The 16,458-nt window shown below is 47.2% G+C and overlaps 1 protein-coding gene across 1 annotated transcript; it reads left to right on the top strand.

Annotated features, from left to right (window-relative positions):
- Window positions 1–1,092: 1,092 nt before the first annotated feature.
- LOC125344501 (olfactory receptor 6C75-like) lies at window positions 1,093–2,025 on the top strand. Its single transcript, XM_048337017.1, has one exon. It carries the CDS (start codon window positions 1,093–1,095, stop codon window positions 2,023–2,025), a length of 933 nt encoding a protein of 310 aa, XP_048192974.1.
- Window positions 2,026–16,458: the final 14,433 nt, after the last annotated feature.

Genomic DNA, 16,458 nt, shown 5'->3' on the forward strand with positions numbered 1-16,458 from the left:
GGCTCACATCTGCAATCCTACCTCCACAGGGGGCTGAGATCTGAGGATCACAGGTCAAAGCCAGCCCATAGGGCTAGGAATATGTCCTAGTGGTAGAGTGCTTGCCTCACATATATGAAGCCCTGGGTTCTATTCCTTAGCACAACATATATAGAAAAGGCCAGAAATGGTGCTGTGGCTCAAGTGTTAGAGTGCTAGCTTTGAGCAAAAGAAGCCAGGGACAGTGCTCAGGCCCTGAGTTTAAGACCTTGGACTGGCAAAAAGAAAGAGAGAGAGAGAGAGAGAGAGAGAGAGAGAGGGAGAGAGAGAGATGGAAGGAAGGAAGCAAAGAAAGAAGGAAGAAAAGAAGGAAGCCCAGTCGGAGAAGTCTGTAAGACTCTTTTCTCCAATTAATCACCAAAATGCTGGAAGTCAAGTTGTGGCTCAAGTGGTAGAGCACTAACTGTGAGTTTAAAAGAATGCCCAAGGACAGCACCCAGGCCCTGAGTTCAAGCCCTAGAGAGGCAAACACACACTCACACCAGATCTGCTCAGACACCCATGTTCCTTAACCAGACGATGAGAAAAAAATAAGACAAATTCAGCTAGGCTCTTATCTATTGAGACATGGCACCTGTCACATTTGGTCCTGTTACAAGTGTTGTTTCAGCCTGTGGACTCAGCAGGGGCTGTGCCCTGAGGGAGTCTTAGCTAAATCACCTCTGACTGCTGTGGGCTAGAGGAAGCTGAGGTTGCTCCAATGCAGAATCAAGGAGAGAAACACTGAATTTAACTGATCAGGAGGTGACTACTTATTATTGAAAAGTAGTGATTAGAGTGAGGAAGTAGACTGTCATGGTGATGGTGACAGGGATGGTAGTGGTGGTGATGACCTGAGAGAAACAATAACAGCCACCCATCATATCTGTGGACTACAGGAATCCACAGGAACCCCTGACTGGACACGCCAGGGAGCAGCAGCATTTGTTCAATTTTACCCTGACCACAACCTAAGCATGTTGGGAAATGATGAAGTCTTGACTCCTCAGAGGCCCACCTGGCTCATAATCTGCTAACCCCAGGTTCACAAGCAGAGAGGGCAGGTCTTTGGAAATGGGGAACAGAACAACCATCCAGGAATTCACCCTGGAGGGCTTCCCTGCTATCCAGCACCTGGGGAAGGTGCTCTTCTCCGTGCACTTGCTGGCCTACCTGGTTACCATCACAGGAAATGTAGTCATTGTGACCATCACCTGCGCCGATGCCCGGCTGCAGACACCGATGTACTTCTTCCTTTGCGTTTTCTCTCTCATTGAGTGTTGCTTCACCAGCACTGTTATTCCCAAGTTGCTGGTTATTTTTCTTCTGGGAAGGCAAACTATTTCTTTTGCTGCCTGTTTCATACAAATATTTTTCTTTTTATTTGTGGGATCATCTGGTTTCTTCATCATCGCTGTGATGTCCCTGGACCGGTACATGGCCATCTGCAAGCCTCTGCACTATTCCAGAATCATGAACCCCAGGACCTGCCTCCTGCTGGTCACAGCCTGCTTTGCTACCAGCCTCATACTTGTCACTGGTCTACTGGTGAAGATTTACCATTTGTCCTTCTGTGGTCCCCACGTCATCCCTCACTTCTTCTGTGACCTCAACTCTCTGATCCATCTCTCCTGTTCTGACACCAGATCTGCCAAAATGATGGCCTTTGCTTGTTCTTCAGTTGTCCTCTTTACATCCCTCACTATGACTGCCATGGCCTACAGCAACATAGTGGCCACCATCGTCCGTCTCCCCTCAGCCACGGAGAGGCACAGAGCTTTCTCCACCTGTTCCTCTCACCTCATGGTCCTCTCCCTGATGTACAGCAGCTGTATCTTTATCTACATGAAGCCAAAGCAAATGAGCAGGCTGGACTCCAACAGAGAGGCCGCCCTAGTGAACACAGTGGTGACACCTCTGCTGAACCCTGTCATCTACTCCCTGCGCAACAAGCAGGTCTACCAGGCTCTCCAGGAGGCTCTGTGCAGAAGGGGGATGCTGAGGTAAGGAGAGTCATGTGACCTGGAGTGAAAGGTGGTAAGAAGCTATGTGGCCAATATTTGGTTCACATGTGTGCCCATGACACGTGGGTCTTTGTGAGCCTCCTGGAGTGAACCGTCTATTTTTCATACCTGCATTTACTATGATGTGCATATCTATTCTCTCCCTCAGAATCTGCATGTTGATGACTATTAATTGCAAACTCCTTGACATGATTGAATATCAATCCTGGATTGATACAGTGGATGTGAATTTTTCTTCAATATAAAGCATGTGTTTGATATCTCTGAAACATATAGATTTACCCTTTCTCTCTCCATTTCACTGTCTTCATCCACAAGCTTATTTACATTTACATGGAAATAATAATTATTTACTGAATGGTACTAAAATAATTTAACTGATAAGTGGTGTACTTTGGGTTGTGATGATGAGGGAAATGATTGGAATTGTTCCAATGCTGGGTCCACATTCTTCACCAATTGCTTAAGCCAAGATGAAAATGCTCCCACTGTATCTCTCCTTGAAGGACCACCTATCACTTCAGAAGTGCTGTTCCTTGGTTCAGCCCTGGGCTCAGCTACATCTGTGTACATCAGCCTCAGTCCAAACATCAATGAAACTGTGTGGGGTCTCATCCCTTTTTTTAAAAGAATACAGGGGCTGGGAATGTTGCTTAGTGCTAGAGTGCTTGCCTAGCATGCATGAAACCCTGCGTTCCATTCCTCAGTACCACATACACAGAAAAAGGTAGAAGTGGTGCTGTGGCTCAAGTAGTAGAGTGTTAGCCTTGAGCAAAAGAAGCTGAGGGACAGTGCCTAGGCCCTGAGTTCAAGCCCCAGGACTAGGGAAAAAAGAATAAGAATACAGTTGTGTGCTAGTGGCTCACATCTGTAATCCTAGCTACTCAGGAGGCTGAGATCTGAAGATCATGGTTCAAAGCCAGCCCAGGTAAGAAAGTCCATGAGATGTTTATTTCCAAATAATCATCAGAAAACCAGAAGTGGAACTGTGGCTCAAGTGGTAGAATGCCAGTGCTAAGCAAAAAGAGCCAAAGAAGGGTAAGAGACCCTGAGCTGGAATATCGGTATACAAAAAATTCATCTTAGCTATGATATCCCCAAACTGAACATGGCTCTTATTTTAGTACATTTTTCAATTGCTAGCCCTTTAGAATCATGATTACTTATGATGGGTCCCTCTCCCAGAGCTGTCACCAATGGGCAGTTGCCAAGCATGCTGAGGTAGAGCACTGATTCCCTACATGCATGTTTTCTCCAAAGACTCAGGGAGATAGAACCTCAGTCATGTGATTCTATACTTTGTATTGATATAATAGTTTATAGATGTTCAAGTGTTTTGTTATGATACTTAAAATTGCTATCACTGGGTGCTTTTATTCTCATTATGTCACTCCTGTGACATCCAGACTGTAATGACTCCCCTCGCCCCCCGAAAGAAAGCACTCTTGATGATAGGGAAGTTCTAGAAAGAGAGACTTAAAGTAAATTAGGGAGTTAAATATTGGGTTCCTAGAACTCGGTAAATAGCAGTAAAACTCGGGAGGAGCCTAGAAACCTAGAAAGTTGTCTGGTCTTAGATTTGATAAGGAAAACCTGGAATGTGTTCTGGTCAATATTGCCTGTTTACCCGAAATTGTAATCCCTAATTACTAACTGCCAGCTCTGCTTCTCTACACCTCTTGCTTTCACCTACACCACCACCTGTGTGCTGTAGTTGCCTTAAAAAAAACCCAGCCATACTGAAGCTCAGGGCTGTCCCACTTGCCAATGGTGGAGACAGACACTGCGCAGCTAATAAAGACTCCTAGCCTTGACTGAGTGTTGGTTCCTTTATTGTCATAGGTTCCAGTCCCACTTGTTTGGCCAGTATACTACATTTCTTGGAGGCCCCAGTGAAATCCCATCCTCAGGCCTTTATCCTGGGATCCTGGGGAAAGGGAAGAGCCCTCTGTCCATAGGGTCAACCACCAAGAGAATGCTTTATATTTGACCCTAAGATTGTGACAATGACCCAACACCCTGGTCACTTCCCAGGGTCTTGTGCAGGAGTATTTTTGAAAATCCTCTGGAGATGAGTGTTTTGTGTTTTGTGTACCAACTGAAACAGGTTGGTGTGTGCTGGTTGGAACAGATGAAGGGTGACTTTGAGGCAAGTGTACACCCTTACCTTGGGTAGTGGCTAGTGGCAAGACATCGCCCTATCCACAGGGATCTGGGTGGGTCATGTTTTGTCAGGGCTCTGGGTGGGTCAAGTTCTGTCTGTGTGGCCACGCTACTTGTCCCGGTCTGTTCTGGTGGTGTTGTTTGTCAATGATGGACATATTGACTGTTGCTGGTGCTCTTATTCTACTGGTGGGTGACCTCAGCAAGCCAGCTGCCTGGGGATGGAAATCTCCACAGGGGAGGTACCCCCAGAGATGTTTTAGAGCCTGTGGTTTTTCTTCCTCTCTGACAGCCAGTTCATGGGTGCCAGACATGTTATCAAGAAGAAAATCTTTTGGAAGTAAATTTCTGTTTCTCTCTCCTTTTCCCTGTTGTTTTCCTGGGGAAGGGAGGTTCTATTGATGCTGAGTGGGGGCTCATTCAGCAGACTCTCGACTCGGTGGACTCACAGTACTGGTACAGATGAGCTGGGGCCCATTCGGCCCCCCTCAGCCTTAAGGTTTTTGTCTTGTATTAAAAAAATTGGGGCTGGGAATATGGCCTAGTGGCAAGAGTGCTTGCCTCCTACACATGAAGCTCTCGGTTCGATTCCCTAGCACCACATATATGGAAAATGGCCAGAAGGGGCACTGTGGCTCAGGTAGCAGAGTGCTAGCCTTGAGCAGGAAGAAGCCAGGGACAGTGCTCAGGCCCTGAGTCCAAGGCCTAGGACTGGCCAAAAAAAAAAATTGGTATCAGTTTAAATGTGAATTCTTGTTTTCTGTATTTTTGTTGTTTATTTAAACATCTCTGAGGTAATAAAAAGTTCCAGACTCTGGCTAGGCCCAGTCACAGGCCTGCTATGTCCCTGTGTGGTGGCAGTTAAGAGGTAGGGCATGGGCAGTTGCAGGCCTGGTTTGGTCCTTTAGCAATCTGGCTAAAGAGACAGCTATAAGCTTGGTTCAGACATTTGGCTGGTCTTGGTAGTGTAAAAAGTTGTAAAGTGCTCTTGTCTAAAAGTGGATAGAAGACAGTCAGGACAGATTCGTTTCAGGTGACCCCCACTCAGCCTTCTTCCAACGGAATGTATTCAAAAGGAAACAAGCAGATCCTGGAGAAATGAAGACCAACTAAAGTTTGTTGTTAAAGTTTTGTCTTATTTTTGTGTGCTTTAAGATCTTTGTGAACAACTGTGTGTGTATGAGTGTATACATGTGTGAATATGTCTAAGAAACCACCAGCATGCTGTAATAAAGGTGAAAAATTGGATGGGTTTATACTTTAAACACAAAAAGACAGTGAGTTTAAACTCCAAAAAAATCATCAGGTTTGGGTGTTTAAAAGGTCTTCTGAGGTTTCTCTAATTTGCAAATCAAGAAAATCTGGTACTTTAATGCATAAGGCTGTTTATACTATGATCAAGTAATCTGGCTTAGCAAAAAGGCTTCGGGGATTTGGGATTTCCCTTCACTCCTAAAATTTGAGGCTAAGTATTAGAAATTTAAATGTAAAGGTTTATTAAGACCAAAGCCTCATCTGCTCTATCTGTCTAAAAAGACTGCTTGTGTTTCTCATGACAGGAAAATGGGCCTGTGGGCCTATTTTGGGGGTAAGGGGTGTACTTGCAAAGGTGAAGTTCAGCCAGTCCACACATGGTGGGACAGGCCCTTCTGGGGAGTCCACACATGATAGAATAGGCCCTGGGGGGAGTCCACACATGTTGGAAGAGGCTGAGCTGGTACAAAGCCAGTTTACATAACCCTAAGGAGGGGGATGGGTATATCCCCATTGTGTAAATGGAATGGGTGTTGGGGTCAGCTGCACCTTTAAGGGGCCACAGCTGACCTCAGCCTGTCCCTCCCCTTCCTGTCTTTAACAGGAAGAGAAGGAAGTCTGACATCACTTTGGGTCAGCCCCTTGGGACCAATCAGGGGCCCCTCTCTTGTGCCCGCCTTTGGAGTATATCTGGGAGGCTCCTCATGTGAATAAACAGAAGCCCTAGAGGTTTTATCCAGGGACCCATGCGTCCGAGTCGTTCTTGGCAGCTTTGGGGCACCCTGCGACCACACACCACCGAGGCTACCCGTGGCCATCGCTCCCGTGTGAGCGATAATGGACCACCCAGGAAGGGGCGGACAAGCCCCTTCCTCCCCCAAGCGAGGGGAAGACGAGAGAGAGACAAGGCTACCTGTGGCCATCGCTCCCACCTGAGAGTGATAAAGGGCCACCCAGGAAGGGGCGGACAAGCCCCTTCCTCCCCCAAGCGAGGGGAAGTCGAGAGAGCCCACAAATGGGTGCCTATCTTCATCCTGTCTCTTTTCCCTGCAGATGGACACTGGAAATGGGTGATGTGACTGGTATTTCTGGAACTTCCTCTTGGGATGTAAACGAGGGTTTAATAAGGTTTATCTGTGTAATGTAATTTGGTTTCAATGCCCATTTTGTAATTACATGCTTTTTGGAAAAAGCAAAAAGATGCTCTGAGATTCCTTGTTTGTCAATTCTTGCACTAAGGAAAAACTCATTTGCGTTCAGAGGCTTTCTAGGTAGTAACTCAGACTGCAGAAAAAAATGTAGCTTTGGGAGAAGGGAAAATTGGTGTCTGCTGTGTAAGAATGTGGGAAGTCGAGAGGAGTGGCTACCTTTCTAAACAAAGAGAAGAGTAAAAGTGTCATGTTTGTTTCAAAGTAGAGAAAGGAAAAACTATGGAGGAAGGAAAAATTAGGAATTGCTATTCCAGTTTGCCTTGCAAGTTTTCTGTAACAATCATAGGCAGGCCCACAGAGGACATATGGTATATATAAGTTTGTCAGATGTAACTTGGGCCCTTAATAATTTCCAGGTAAAAAGCATGCTTAAAACTACTTCTTGTGTTGACCACCTGTTGCTTTTAATTGGAGTAAAGTGGACTTTTGTAAGACTCATTGATCTGAAAACTGCAGTTTGAAGCCAGCTGGGGCACAGAAAGGTCCTTGAGAGATTGTCATCTCTAATCAACCAGCAGAGTGCAGAGAAGTGGAGTTGCTTTGGGCTCAAAGTGGCAGAGTGCTATCCTTGAGCTGGAGAGCTGGGGGACAGCACTCAGGCCTTGAGTTCAAGTCCAGAGACTGGCCAAGGGAAATGCCAACAGGGCATTTATCCCACCATGGAAAGGGCACTCCTGGAAAAAAAGCCATGGAGCATCCAGAGGCAGTTACAAGCTACTGCTTGGATGGCAGAGATGTTGTCATATCCTAGAGTCACTTGTGCTTGCCATTTCAAAAACTGGTCAGAGCTGGGAGGTCATAGGAGACTAGTTTGTAAGTATGTCTTTCTAATCCCCATGTCCATTCACAGCTAGGCAGGGACTCGCCAGTCATCTGTGATAGTCGGTTGTCAAAAGTTAAGGTTCTCAAATGGGGGAGATAGCTGAAAAGTGCCTACCCCCACATCTGCTCAAGGCCTTAGCTGGCAATTAATTTTAAGCTGGCACACCTTTTCAAGGAAGGATGCTTGCGGGCCTGTGGTTGAGAGCTATCTAAGGTGTATACAGGTAACTTAGGCATTGTTATGGTGACCTGTAATCAGATTCCCCAGGCAGCCAGAAAAACGCTTTTGCAAACCAGAGTGCTAAACAGGTTACACTGCTGGAGCTCAAGAAAAAGGTCTGTGCAATTGTTATACGTAATTTCCAGTTTGGAGTGAAACTCCTAGTGACATCTAATCCCGGCTACCTAAAACAGTCTAAGGCTTTAGAGTCCCTGGGTAGGCAGGGTCAGCACCCTTGAATTAGCTTGAGGAATTAACAGAAGATGGATGATCTTCACCGCTCCCCCCTTTAATATAAGGGGACCAGAGTCATTTTTCAAAGATGAGGCAGGATAAATTAAAGAGTCATGGAAAACACTGGTAATGAGTAACAAAGGTTATCACCCTGGTAAGTTGCCCCGAGACACTGCCTAAAACTGTCTTAAAAACCAGTGGGGCCTCAGCCTGCCAAGCTGATGTAATGTGTCATTAACCAGTCTACAAAGACATTTGCAGGCAACCCAGCAGGTGGTATGATGATTCAGGGAAGCCCCTGGGAGACATGGCCACAGCCTAGATCCAGCCCATCTCTTCTGGAGAAAGTAGGTAGGACTCTGCCTGACTGCATCACTTGGGATTGCTTCCCGGTGGAAGGCTGCTTTGGATCTGCTGAAGATTTTTGCAGGACATTCTTTCTGTGGTAACCTTTTCTACTTCCACAGCTGTATAGGTTCAAGGCTTCCTCCACTGGATTTATCTCAAGCACATAAACTCCTCTGAGTTAACTGGACCCCTGGCTCCAGACATAATGATAACTCGGCTCTGGTATGGTAGTAACCTGTTTCCTTCTGGAAGTGAGCTTAGGAGCAGCAGTCCCACCAGACTGGCCCCTGTCTCCTCTTGCTTTCCCCAGCAGCTAGTGGGTAGAGTCACAGTAAATTTCCCTTCAGTAGTTCTGAGAAAACCTGGTTCCACAAGCCAAAGGAAAAATGTGGACAGTTTTAAACTCAAGCCTTAAAGAAGCTCAAGGGAATGTAAAGAAAGAGGAAAGTTAATAAAGAAAGCCTTGGAAAGGGATTGAGGAAACAAAAACATGGTTTCCTCTGGATAAGAAAGAGATTTGAAAAGTAAGGGTTGTCTTCAGTTACCACAAAATGTCCAAGTGAGTCGCTGATGGTGCAAGTAAGTAGAAGATGGCATAGATGGGGATATGTGAAGTTTTATAAGACAGAGCTTATACAACAGTATAAGGAAAGACTTTAGAAAGAGAATTGAGGAAACTGATATGATTCCCTTAGATTGGAAAGGATTTAGTGTGTTAAAAGCGAGGAAGACAAACCCCAGAAAGTTTGCATATGTAGCAAATGGCATGAGTATGTCTTAAAAGTGGAGCTTATGAGTAGTTTGTATGTCATCAAGTTGTCTATAATATAAACAGGGTTGGAATTGGTGCACTGATGTGGAACTATATGTTTATCTGTATCTGCAGAGTTAAGGGACTGCAGACTTGTGTGATATCATCTAAATATAAACTGGAAAGATCTCCTTATGTAAATGTCTGCAACAGTGCCCAGCATACAACAAATATCAAAAATGATAGGGATTACTAGCAGGTTCCTGAAACTACATGCTGGCCTGCACAAACAGGCTAACTGCATTCATAGCCTCCGAGGTACTGGAAAAACAAAAAGGCAGGGCCTTGTGCATCCTCATTGTTCCCCAAATCTATTGTTCCCCAAATCTATATGGCAGCGAAGAATGTACCCACTTCAACCTAGAGGCCACTTTACACAGAACCCAGAAAAAGAAAAGGACCCATAGAGCATCCCCCCCACCTTTTGGTTCCATTGTTAGAGGAGGAGGGATTGCAGGATAAATTAGAACTAAGGGAACAGGTTTCCTTCAATCTGGGCCAGCTACAACATTCCATCTCCTGCCTTGAGAAACAGCTTGATTCCCACACTGTGGTGGGGGGGGGGGGGTCCTGCAAAATAGGCAGGGGTGGGATTTGCTCCTCATGAATGAAGGTGGGATATGTGTGGCTTCAGGGGAAGAATGCTGTTTCCATGCCAATCAGGAATTCTAAGGGGAAGCCTGGCGTTGGTACATAAAAATCTGAAAGAAAAATATAGAAGAAAGCAAGAAGGAGAAAACTGGTATCCATCCCTGTCCTCATGCTCACCATGGGTGACCACCCTGATGACCTCCCTGGCAGGCCCTCTCGCCCTTTTACTCTTAGTCCTGACTGTTGGCCCACACCTTGTCTCATGGAATATGCTCAAGAAAGAGCACAGGCAGTCAAACTCATGCCCCTTCACCCCTAGGCTCTGTACCAACTCTTAAGTCAGGAGGAAGGTGGGGAAATGCGTCAATGATTTGGGCACCCCCCTTCAAAAGAGGATTTAGGAATGTGACATCCAGATTATGATGACCCCCCTCCCCAGAAAGCCCCATTGAGGTTGGGGAAATTCCAGAAATAGAGACTTAAAAGTAAATTATGGAGTTAAATATTGGGTTCCTAGAATTCGGTAAATAGCAGTAAAACTCAGGAGGAGCCCAGAAACCTGAAATGTGGTCTGGTCTTAGATTTGATAAGGAAAACCTGGAATGTGCTCTGGTCAATATTGCCTGTTTACTGAAATTGTAATCATCCATAATCACTAACTTCCAGCTCTGCTTCTCTACACCTGCTTGCTTTCACCTATGCCACCACCTATGTGCTGTAGTTGCCTTAGAAAACCCAGCCCTACTGAAGCTCAGGGCTGTTTCCACTCACCAATGGTGGGGACAGCCACTGCGAAGCTAATAAAGACTCCTAGCCAGATTGACTGAGTGTTGGTGACCTTATTGCCATAGTTTGGAGTCCCACTTGGGTGGCCAGTATAACACACTACCTCTGCAACATTTCACACTAGTAATATATTAAAGAAGATATTTTTAAACTGGGAACATCTCTATCTTTATTTTACCTTGAAATACAAAATTTGTATAATATCATTAACACAGAAATACAATTTTTAAAAATCTATATTTTTGATGGAGTTGGAGCTTTGAAAAACTTGTAGAAGCCAGGCTTTTAGTCAAGGAATCTTGTCTAATGAAACTCAAACACAGTTCACATGGTTCAACCAGCCTCAATGCTGCAATAGCATTATTTTTTGGGACTTCAGGACAAATCCTTTCTGATAGGCACCATCCACATGGTCAGTCTCAAAGAAAAACAAATCCAGACCTATTGAAGATGCTCCATTTATTCTCTCTGTGTCTCTATCTCTGTCTCTCTCGCTCTCTTTCTCTCTGCTTCTCCTGAGGCTTGAACTCAGGGCCCTGGGCACTGTCCTTGAGCTTCTTTGTGCTTAAGGCTAGTGCTTTACCACTTGAGTTACAGCATCTCTCCCTGCTTTTCCTGATATTGGAAGTATATTGGAGATAAGAGTCTCACGGATATTCCTGCCCAGGCTGGCTATGAGCTGAGATCCTCAAATCTCAGCCTTCTAAATAGTTAACATTATAGATGTGAGCCACTGGCAGAATTTATATTTTCTGGGGCTGGGGATATGGCCTAGTGGCAAGAGTGCTTGCCCCGTATAAATGAGGCCCTGGGTTCAATTCCCCAGCACCACATATATAGAAATTGGCCAGAAGTGGCGCTGTGACTCAAGTGGCAGAGTGCTAGCCTTGAGCAAAAAGAAGCCAGGGACAGTGCTAAGGCCCTGAGTCCAAGCCCCAGGACTGGCCAAGAAAAAAAAAAGAATTTATATTTCCTTATTGCAATAGGGAAAATGCTCCAGTGGGAGGACGTGCAAGTATCTCAAAGCCTAGCAGAAGATAGGCACAGGGAGGGATGGATAGAGAGAGGAAGGGAGAAAAGATTGAAAGAAACAGAGGAAGGAAGGAAGGAAGGAAGGAAGGAAGGAAGGAAGGAAGGAAGGAAAGAAGGAAGGAAGGAAGGAAGGAAGGAAGGAAGGAAGGAAGGAAGGAAAGAAGGAAGGAAGGAAGGAAGCCCAATGCATTATAAAAAATAAACTCAACTGGACCGAAAATGGTGCTGAAACAATAGGGAGGTACCCCAACTCGCTCCAAACAAATACAGAGCTGGGAGCCCCAACCCCCACCGCCCCACCAAGAGACCTGAAAAATCAACAACCAGAACAAACAGAGAAACACAGGTAATGAAAAGGAACAAATTTTTTAAAAGCCCATAAACGGCATGAAGTTGTAAATTCTCCGGGGTACCCCACACTCACAACTCTGCTTGAACAGGGCCAGGCTGGGCAAGTATCCCAGGCACCGGGGACTGCAGATCTCCAGCGAGTGCAAACGCTACAGCAGAAAAGTCCCGCTGCAAGTGTGGAGACCAGATAGCAGGAGCTCCACGGGACCCAGACTGTGCTTAGACCGGGCAGAGCCAGACAGCGATGCAGAACCCAGAACAAACTGATCAGGCCAGGACCAGACAGCAGGGAGCTGGGCACCGCAGCCTCTGCCACACCCCACCCCAGAGAGATCCCACAGCATTGCGGGACACATACAGACTCCAGGATCAGTAAGTTTCCCACTGCCACCCTCCCAAACAGGAGATCAGCTCTGGCAGAGACCCCCCAGGACTTGACTTGGACCTCATTGTAAGGGAACAAAGAACCCAGAGCTCCCCACCCTCCCCCTCCCTGCCCTGGGGGAACAAAGGATCGCCATACCTGGTGGCACTAGGACCTTACATTTCCTGGGAGAACACAGGAGCTAGCAGTGGGTGGATCAATTCCCAACAAAGATGCCGGGGGGGGGGGGGGGACACAGTTGGCCAGCATCCACAAGCACCCCAGCTGGGTCGCCCGAATTTGAGTGCACCAGCCCCCCCAGCAGGGACCCTGGGGCTGGTGGGCATTCAACCTCCAGCTGAGGTGCTTGGGTTTGCATGGACTATCTGAACAGCAGACTTACTTGAGCTCCTGTGCAATACCAGACCAGCATGGTCACCTGGGCATGAGCACACGCATCCCCACAGCAGAGGCTCAGGGAGGCTGTGGATACCAACTTACACAACCCCACACCTTCAGACAGTTGAACCTGCTTGGAGTCACTCATACCACCCTCCCAGCAGAGGCGCAAGAGGGCACAAGCACCCTCTAACAGTCTGGGACCGTGCATCCCCAGCAGAGGCACATGAGCTCACATGCACTCACTCACCAGCACTTGGGGTTCAAATGCAGGTGCCCCCCAGCAGGCCTATGCAGTTAGCATCCTAGTCCTCCAGCAGGAGGACCCCAGAACCCACCACGCTGCAGGAGTGCGGGGGGAGGGGGGAGTGTGTCTCCCCCCAGTGGCAACACTCACTCTGATAGGCACACTCCAGAGTCACAGAAACTAGCGGGGAAAGAAACAAAAAAGAGAGAAATTTCCAAGCCATGCCAAATTGGCCACCTGTGAATCCCCAACAGGGTTCAGCACAACATGATGACAGAGCACTGACAAGCAGAGAAAGCCACAGAACCTACCCACACATAACTGCAAAGAGGGTTACCGCATTGGCAGCAGCAGAGGCGGGCACACTCAAACGTAGGGTAGAAAGGTACAACAGCAGAACTCAAACCCTGAGCCAGGATACAAACAAGTCAGCCCATCCAGCCAAAGGGAACCAAATGCCCACACAGGATATCAGACCGGCAGACCAGGGAACCAGCACAAGGCCAAGCCAAGGCCACCACCTACAGGCCACCAGAAAGAAGTGCAGGGGGAATAAAAATCCATAACTCCTTCACCCAGATGCATAAATCACAAAGAAATATTATAAATTTTATGAAAGGGCAAGCCAACTCGCCAGCTACATCTCAAAGGATTGATCATATGGAATCTAGAGTGCCATTTGTGGAAGACAACTCAGCTGATAAGGATCAGAAAATAATCACACTCCAAGAAACTATAATTTTAATGAAAGACTAATTCAGGAGATAATGGACAGGGAGAAGAGATATAATCTGCATATAATCAGAATAGATGAAGGAGAGGAGTACCAGAGCAAAGGTATGCAATGAATATTCAATAGAATAATTACAGAGAATTTCCCAATCTCAAAAGGGAAAACCTTACTCAAATAACAGAATCATATAGAACACCTAGTAGACCAGACCCTAGAAGAAACACCCCCAGACACATAGTCAAGGCTTCTGCCCTAATAACAAGGAACATATCCTGAATGCAGTCAAAACAAAGAAAGAACTATACTGCAATGGGAAAAAGATCAGAATCACAGCAGACCTCTCCACACAAAATGCACGAATTGCCTGGAAGAACACCATCCAAGTCCTGAAGGCCAACAACTGCCAACCTAGACTTAGATACCCAGCAAAATTAGAATTTACTTTCAATGGAGAAACCAAAACCTACCAAAATAAAGAAAAATTAAAGGAATATATGATCAAAAAGCCAGCTCTACAGAGAATTCTAAGAGCAGAACATCACCCAACAGATAAGAGTCAGGAACAAGGATCCTCAATAATCAGAACCCAATAAGAAAGCATCTTAATAAATACAAGAAAGAAAGGAAAGAAGCAAAACACATGTTAATAGGAAAATGGAAGGGAAAAAAACCCACACCTATCCATAGTAACTATAAACATCAACGGACTGAACTCTCCAATAAAAAGAGGATGGCAGAGTGGATCCAGAAACAAGACCTATCTATCTGTTGCCTTCAAGAGGCCCATCTCACAGCAAAGGACAAAAACAGGCTCCGAGGTAAAGGATGGAGGAAGATCTTCCAAGCACACGCACCTACCAAAACAGCAGAGATAGCCATCCTAATATCAGACAAGCTAAACCACTCATTAAAATCAGTTCGAAAAGACAAAGATGGGAGGAAGATGGCGCCGCCACAGTAGGGAGGCACCCCAACTCACTTCAACTGAAGAGCGAGCTGGGAACTCCAGCACCCAACACCCCATCAAGAACCAAGCAAACACAGCAGCCAGAAGCAACAGAGTAATGCAGGAAATGAAAAAAAAAATTAAAAAGGAAGAGCCTATAACCTCCACAGAGCCGGAAAATCTCCAGGGTACCCTCCTCCCACCCACTGATGCTGGCCCAAACAGGGCCAGGCTGGGAAAGGGGACCCGGCACCAGGAGTGCAGAGTCCAGACAGCAGAACTCCATGGACCCCAGGGGGTGTGCGGAACAATCGAGACAGACGGCGATGAATGGGAGGTGTGGGACCTCATGGCCAGGATCGGACATGAGCAGTGGGGGAACCGGGCGGTGCAGAAGGGGAGAGCCGAGGCCGCCACCACCAAATGACCAATCGCCACACCCCAGCACCACAGCCCCAAAGGGCCAACAACAGCGCGGGACACACACACAATCCAGGACCAGTAAGTTCCTCATTACCCCCTCCCCCAATGGGAGACCAGCTATCAGAGACCCAAATCCTACAAAGAAGCTAGAGCTCCCTCCCTCCCCCTCCCCACCCCAAGGAAACAAAGAACCCCCAAATCAGGCGGCAAAAGGTCCCTTCAGACTCTGGGAGGACACAAGAGCTAGCAGGGGTGGAGCAGCGCCAAGGCAGCAGAGGAGCCTGAACCAGCGCACTGGCCCCGCCCCCTCCCCAACAGGGGCCTGGGGACCAGCAGGCATTGGAAGCCCCACCTGAGGCGCCTGGTCTTCGCAGACTTTTTGAACAAAAGTCACAGGCTCACTTGTGGGCAATACCAGCACAGCAGGGACACCTGGGCCCGATCACGTGCCCCCCTCGCAGCAGAGGCGCAGTCTGTGGGCACCAACCCATGCCCAGACACTTGATCCTACGGGGCCCACACATACCGCCCCCCACAGCAAACTTGCAGGAGGGCATAAGCACACCCCAACAACCCGGGTCCCGCTGTGGTAGGCGTACCCCCACACAGGTGGGCAGGGCCCCCCAGCCACAGCGCCCATTGTGGTAGGCGCACCCGCACAGGAGGGCAGAGCCCCCCAGTGGCAGCGCCCACCCAGATTGGCGCATTTCGCACAAGTGGGTGGGCAGCCCCTCAACAACACTGGACCCGGAGCAATCCACACAGGTGGGTGAACTACCTGAGAGGTGAGCTCCTCTGACCAAGATACCAAGTGGAAAAAAGAACCAAAGAAGAGAAAAGCCTCCATGCCACGCTGAATCAGTGACCAGCAAACCCCCACCAGGGGCATGCTAGGGTCAGCACAACACAGCGGCAGGATACCATCCCACAGAGAAAGACACAGAACCTACCCACCCCCAAGTGCAGTGAGGGTGACCACCTTGGCAACAACCGAGCCGGTCATACTCACGCATTGGGCAATAAGGTTCAACAGCCAAACTCAACCCCAGAGCCAGGACACAAACAAGTCTCCCACTGACGGACCAGCAGGAACCAGCACAAAGCCAAACCAGGGAAGCCACCCACAGATCTCCATATGCGTAAATCACAAACAAATATAACACATTTCATCAAAGGGCAAGCCAACTCACCAGCTCCAAAAAGCAGTACGACTGAAGAGGAGATGGAGAATAAAAAAACAATTGAGACTATGATAGCAGAAATGAGGGAAAGCCTCAGAAATGAAATCAGAAAACAATTCCAGGAGTCTAGAGTGGAAGTCTCGAAGGACATCCAGGAAGCCAAGAAAGAAATGGAAGCAAAAATGGATACAGTGCAAACCTCCGTTACAGAAGACCTTAACATCCTGAGAAGTGAAATGCATGCAAAAATAGATTTAAAATACAACTCTATAAAGGAAGAAATTTCCACGATCAGAGCTG

Source organism: Perognathus longimembris, chromosome 2 (assembly GCF_023159225.1).
Source record: "Perognathus longimembris pacificus isolate PPM17 chromosome 2, ASM2315922v1, whole genome shotgun sequence".
Classification (NCBI taxonomy): Eukaryota; Metazoa; Chordata; class Mammalia; order Rodentia; family Heteromyidae; genus Perognathus; species Perognathus longimembris.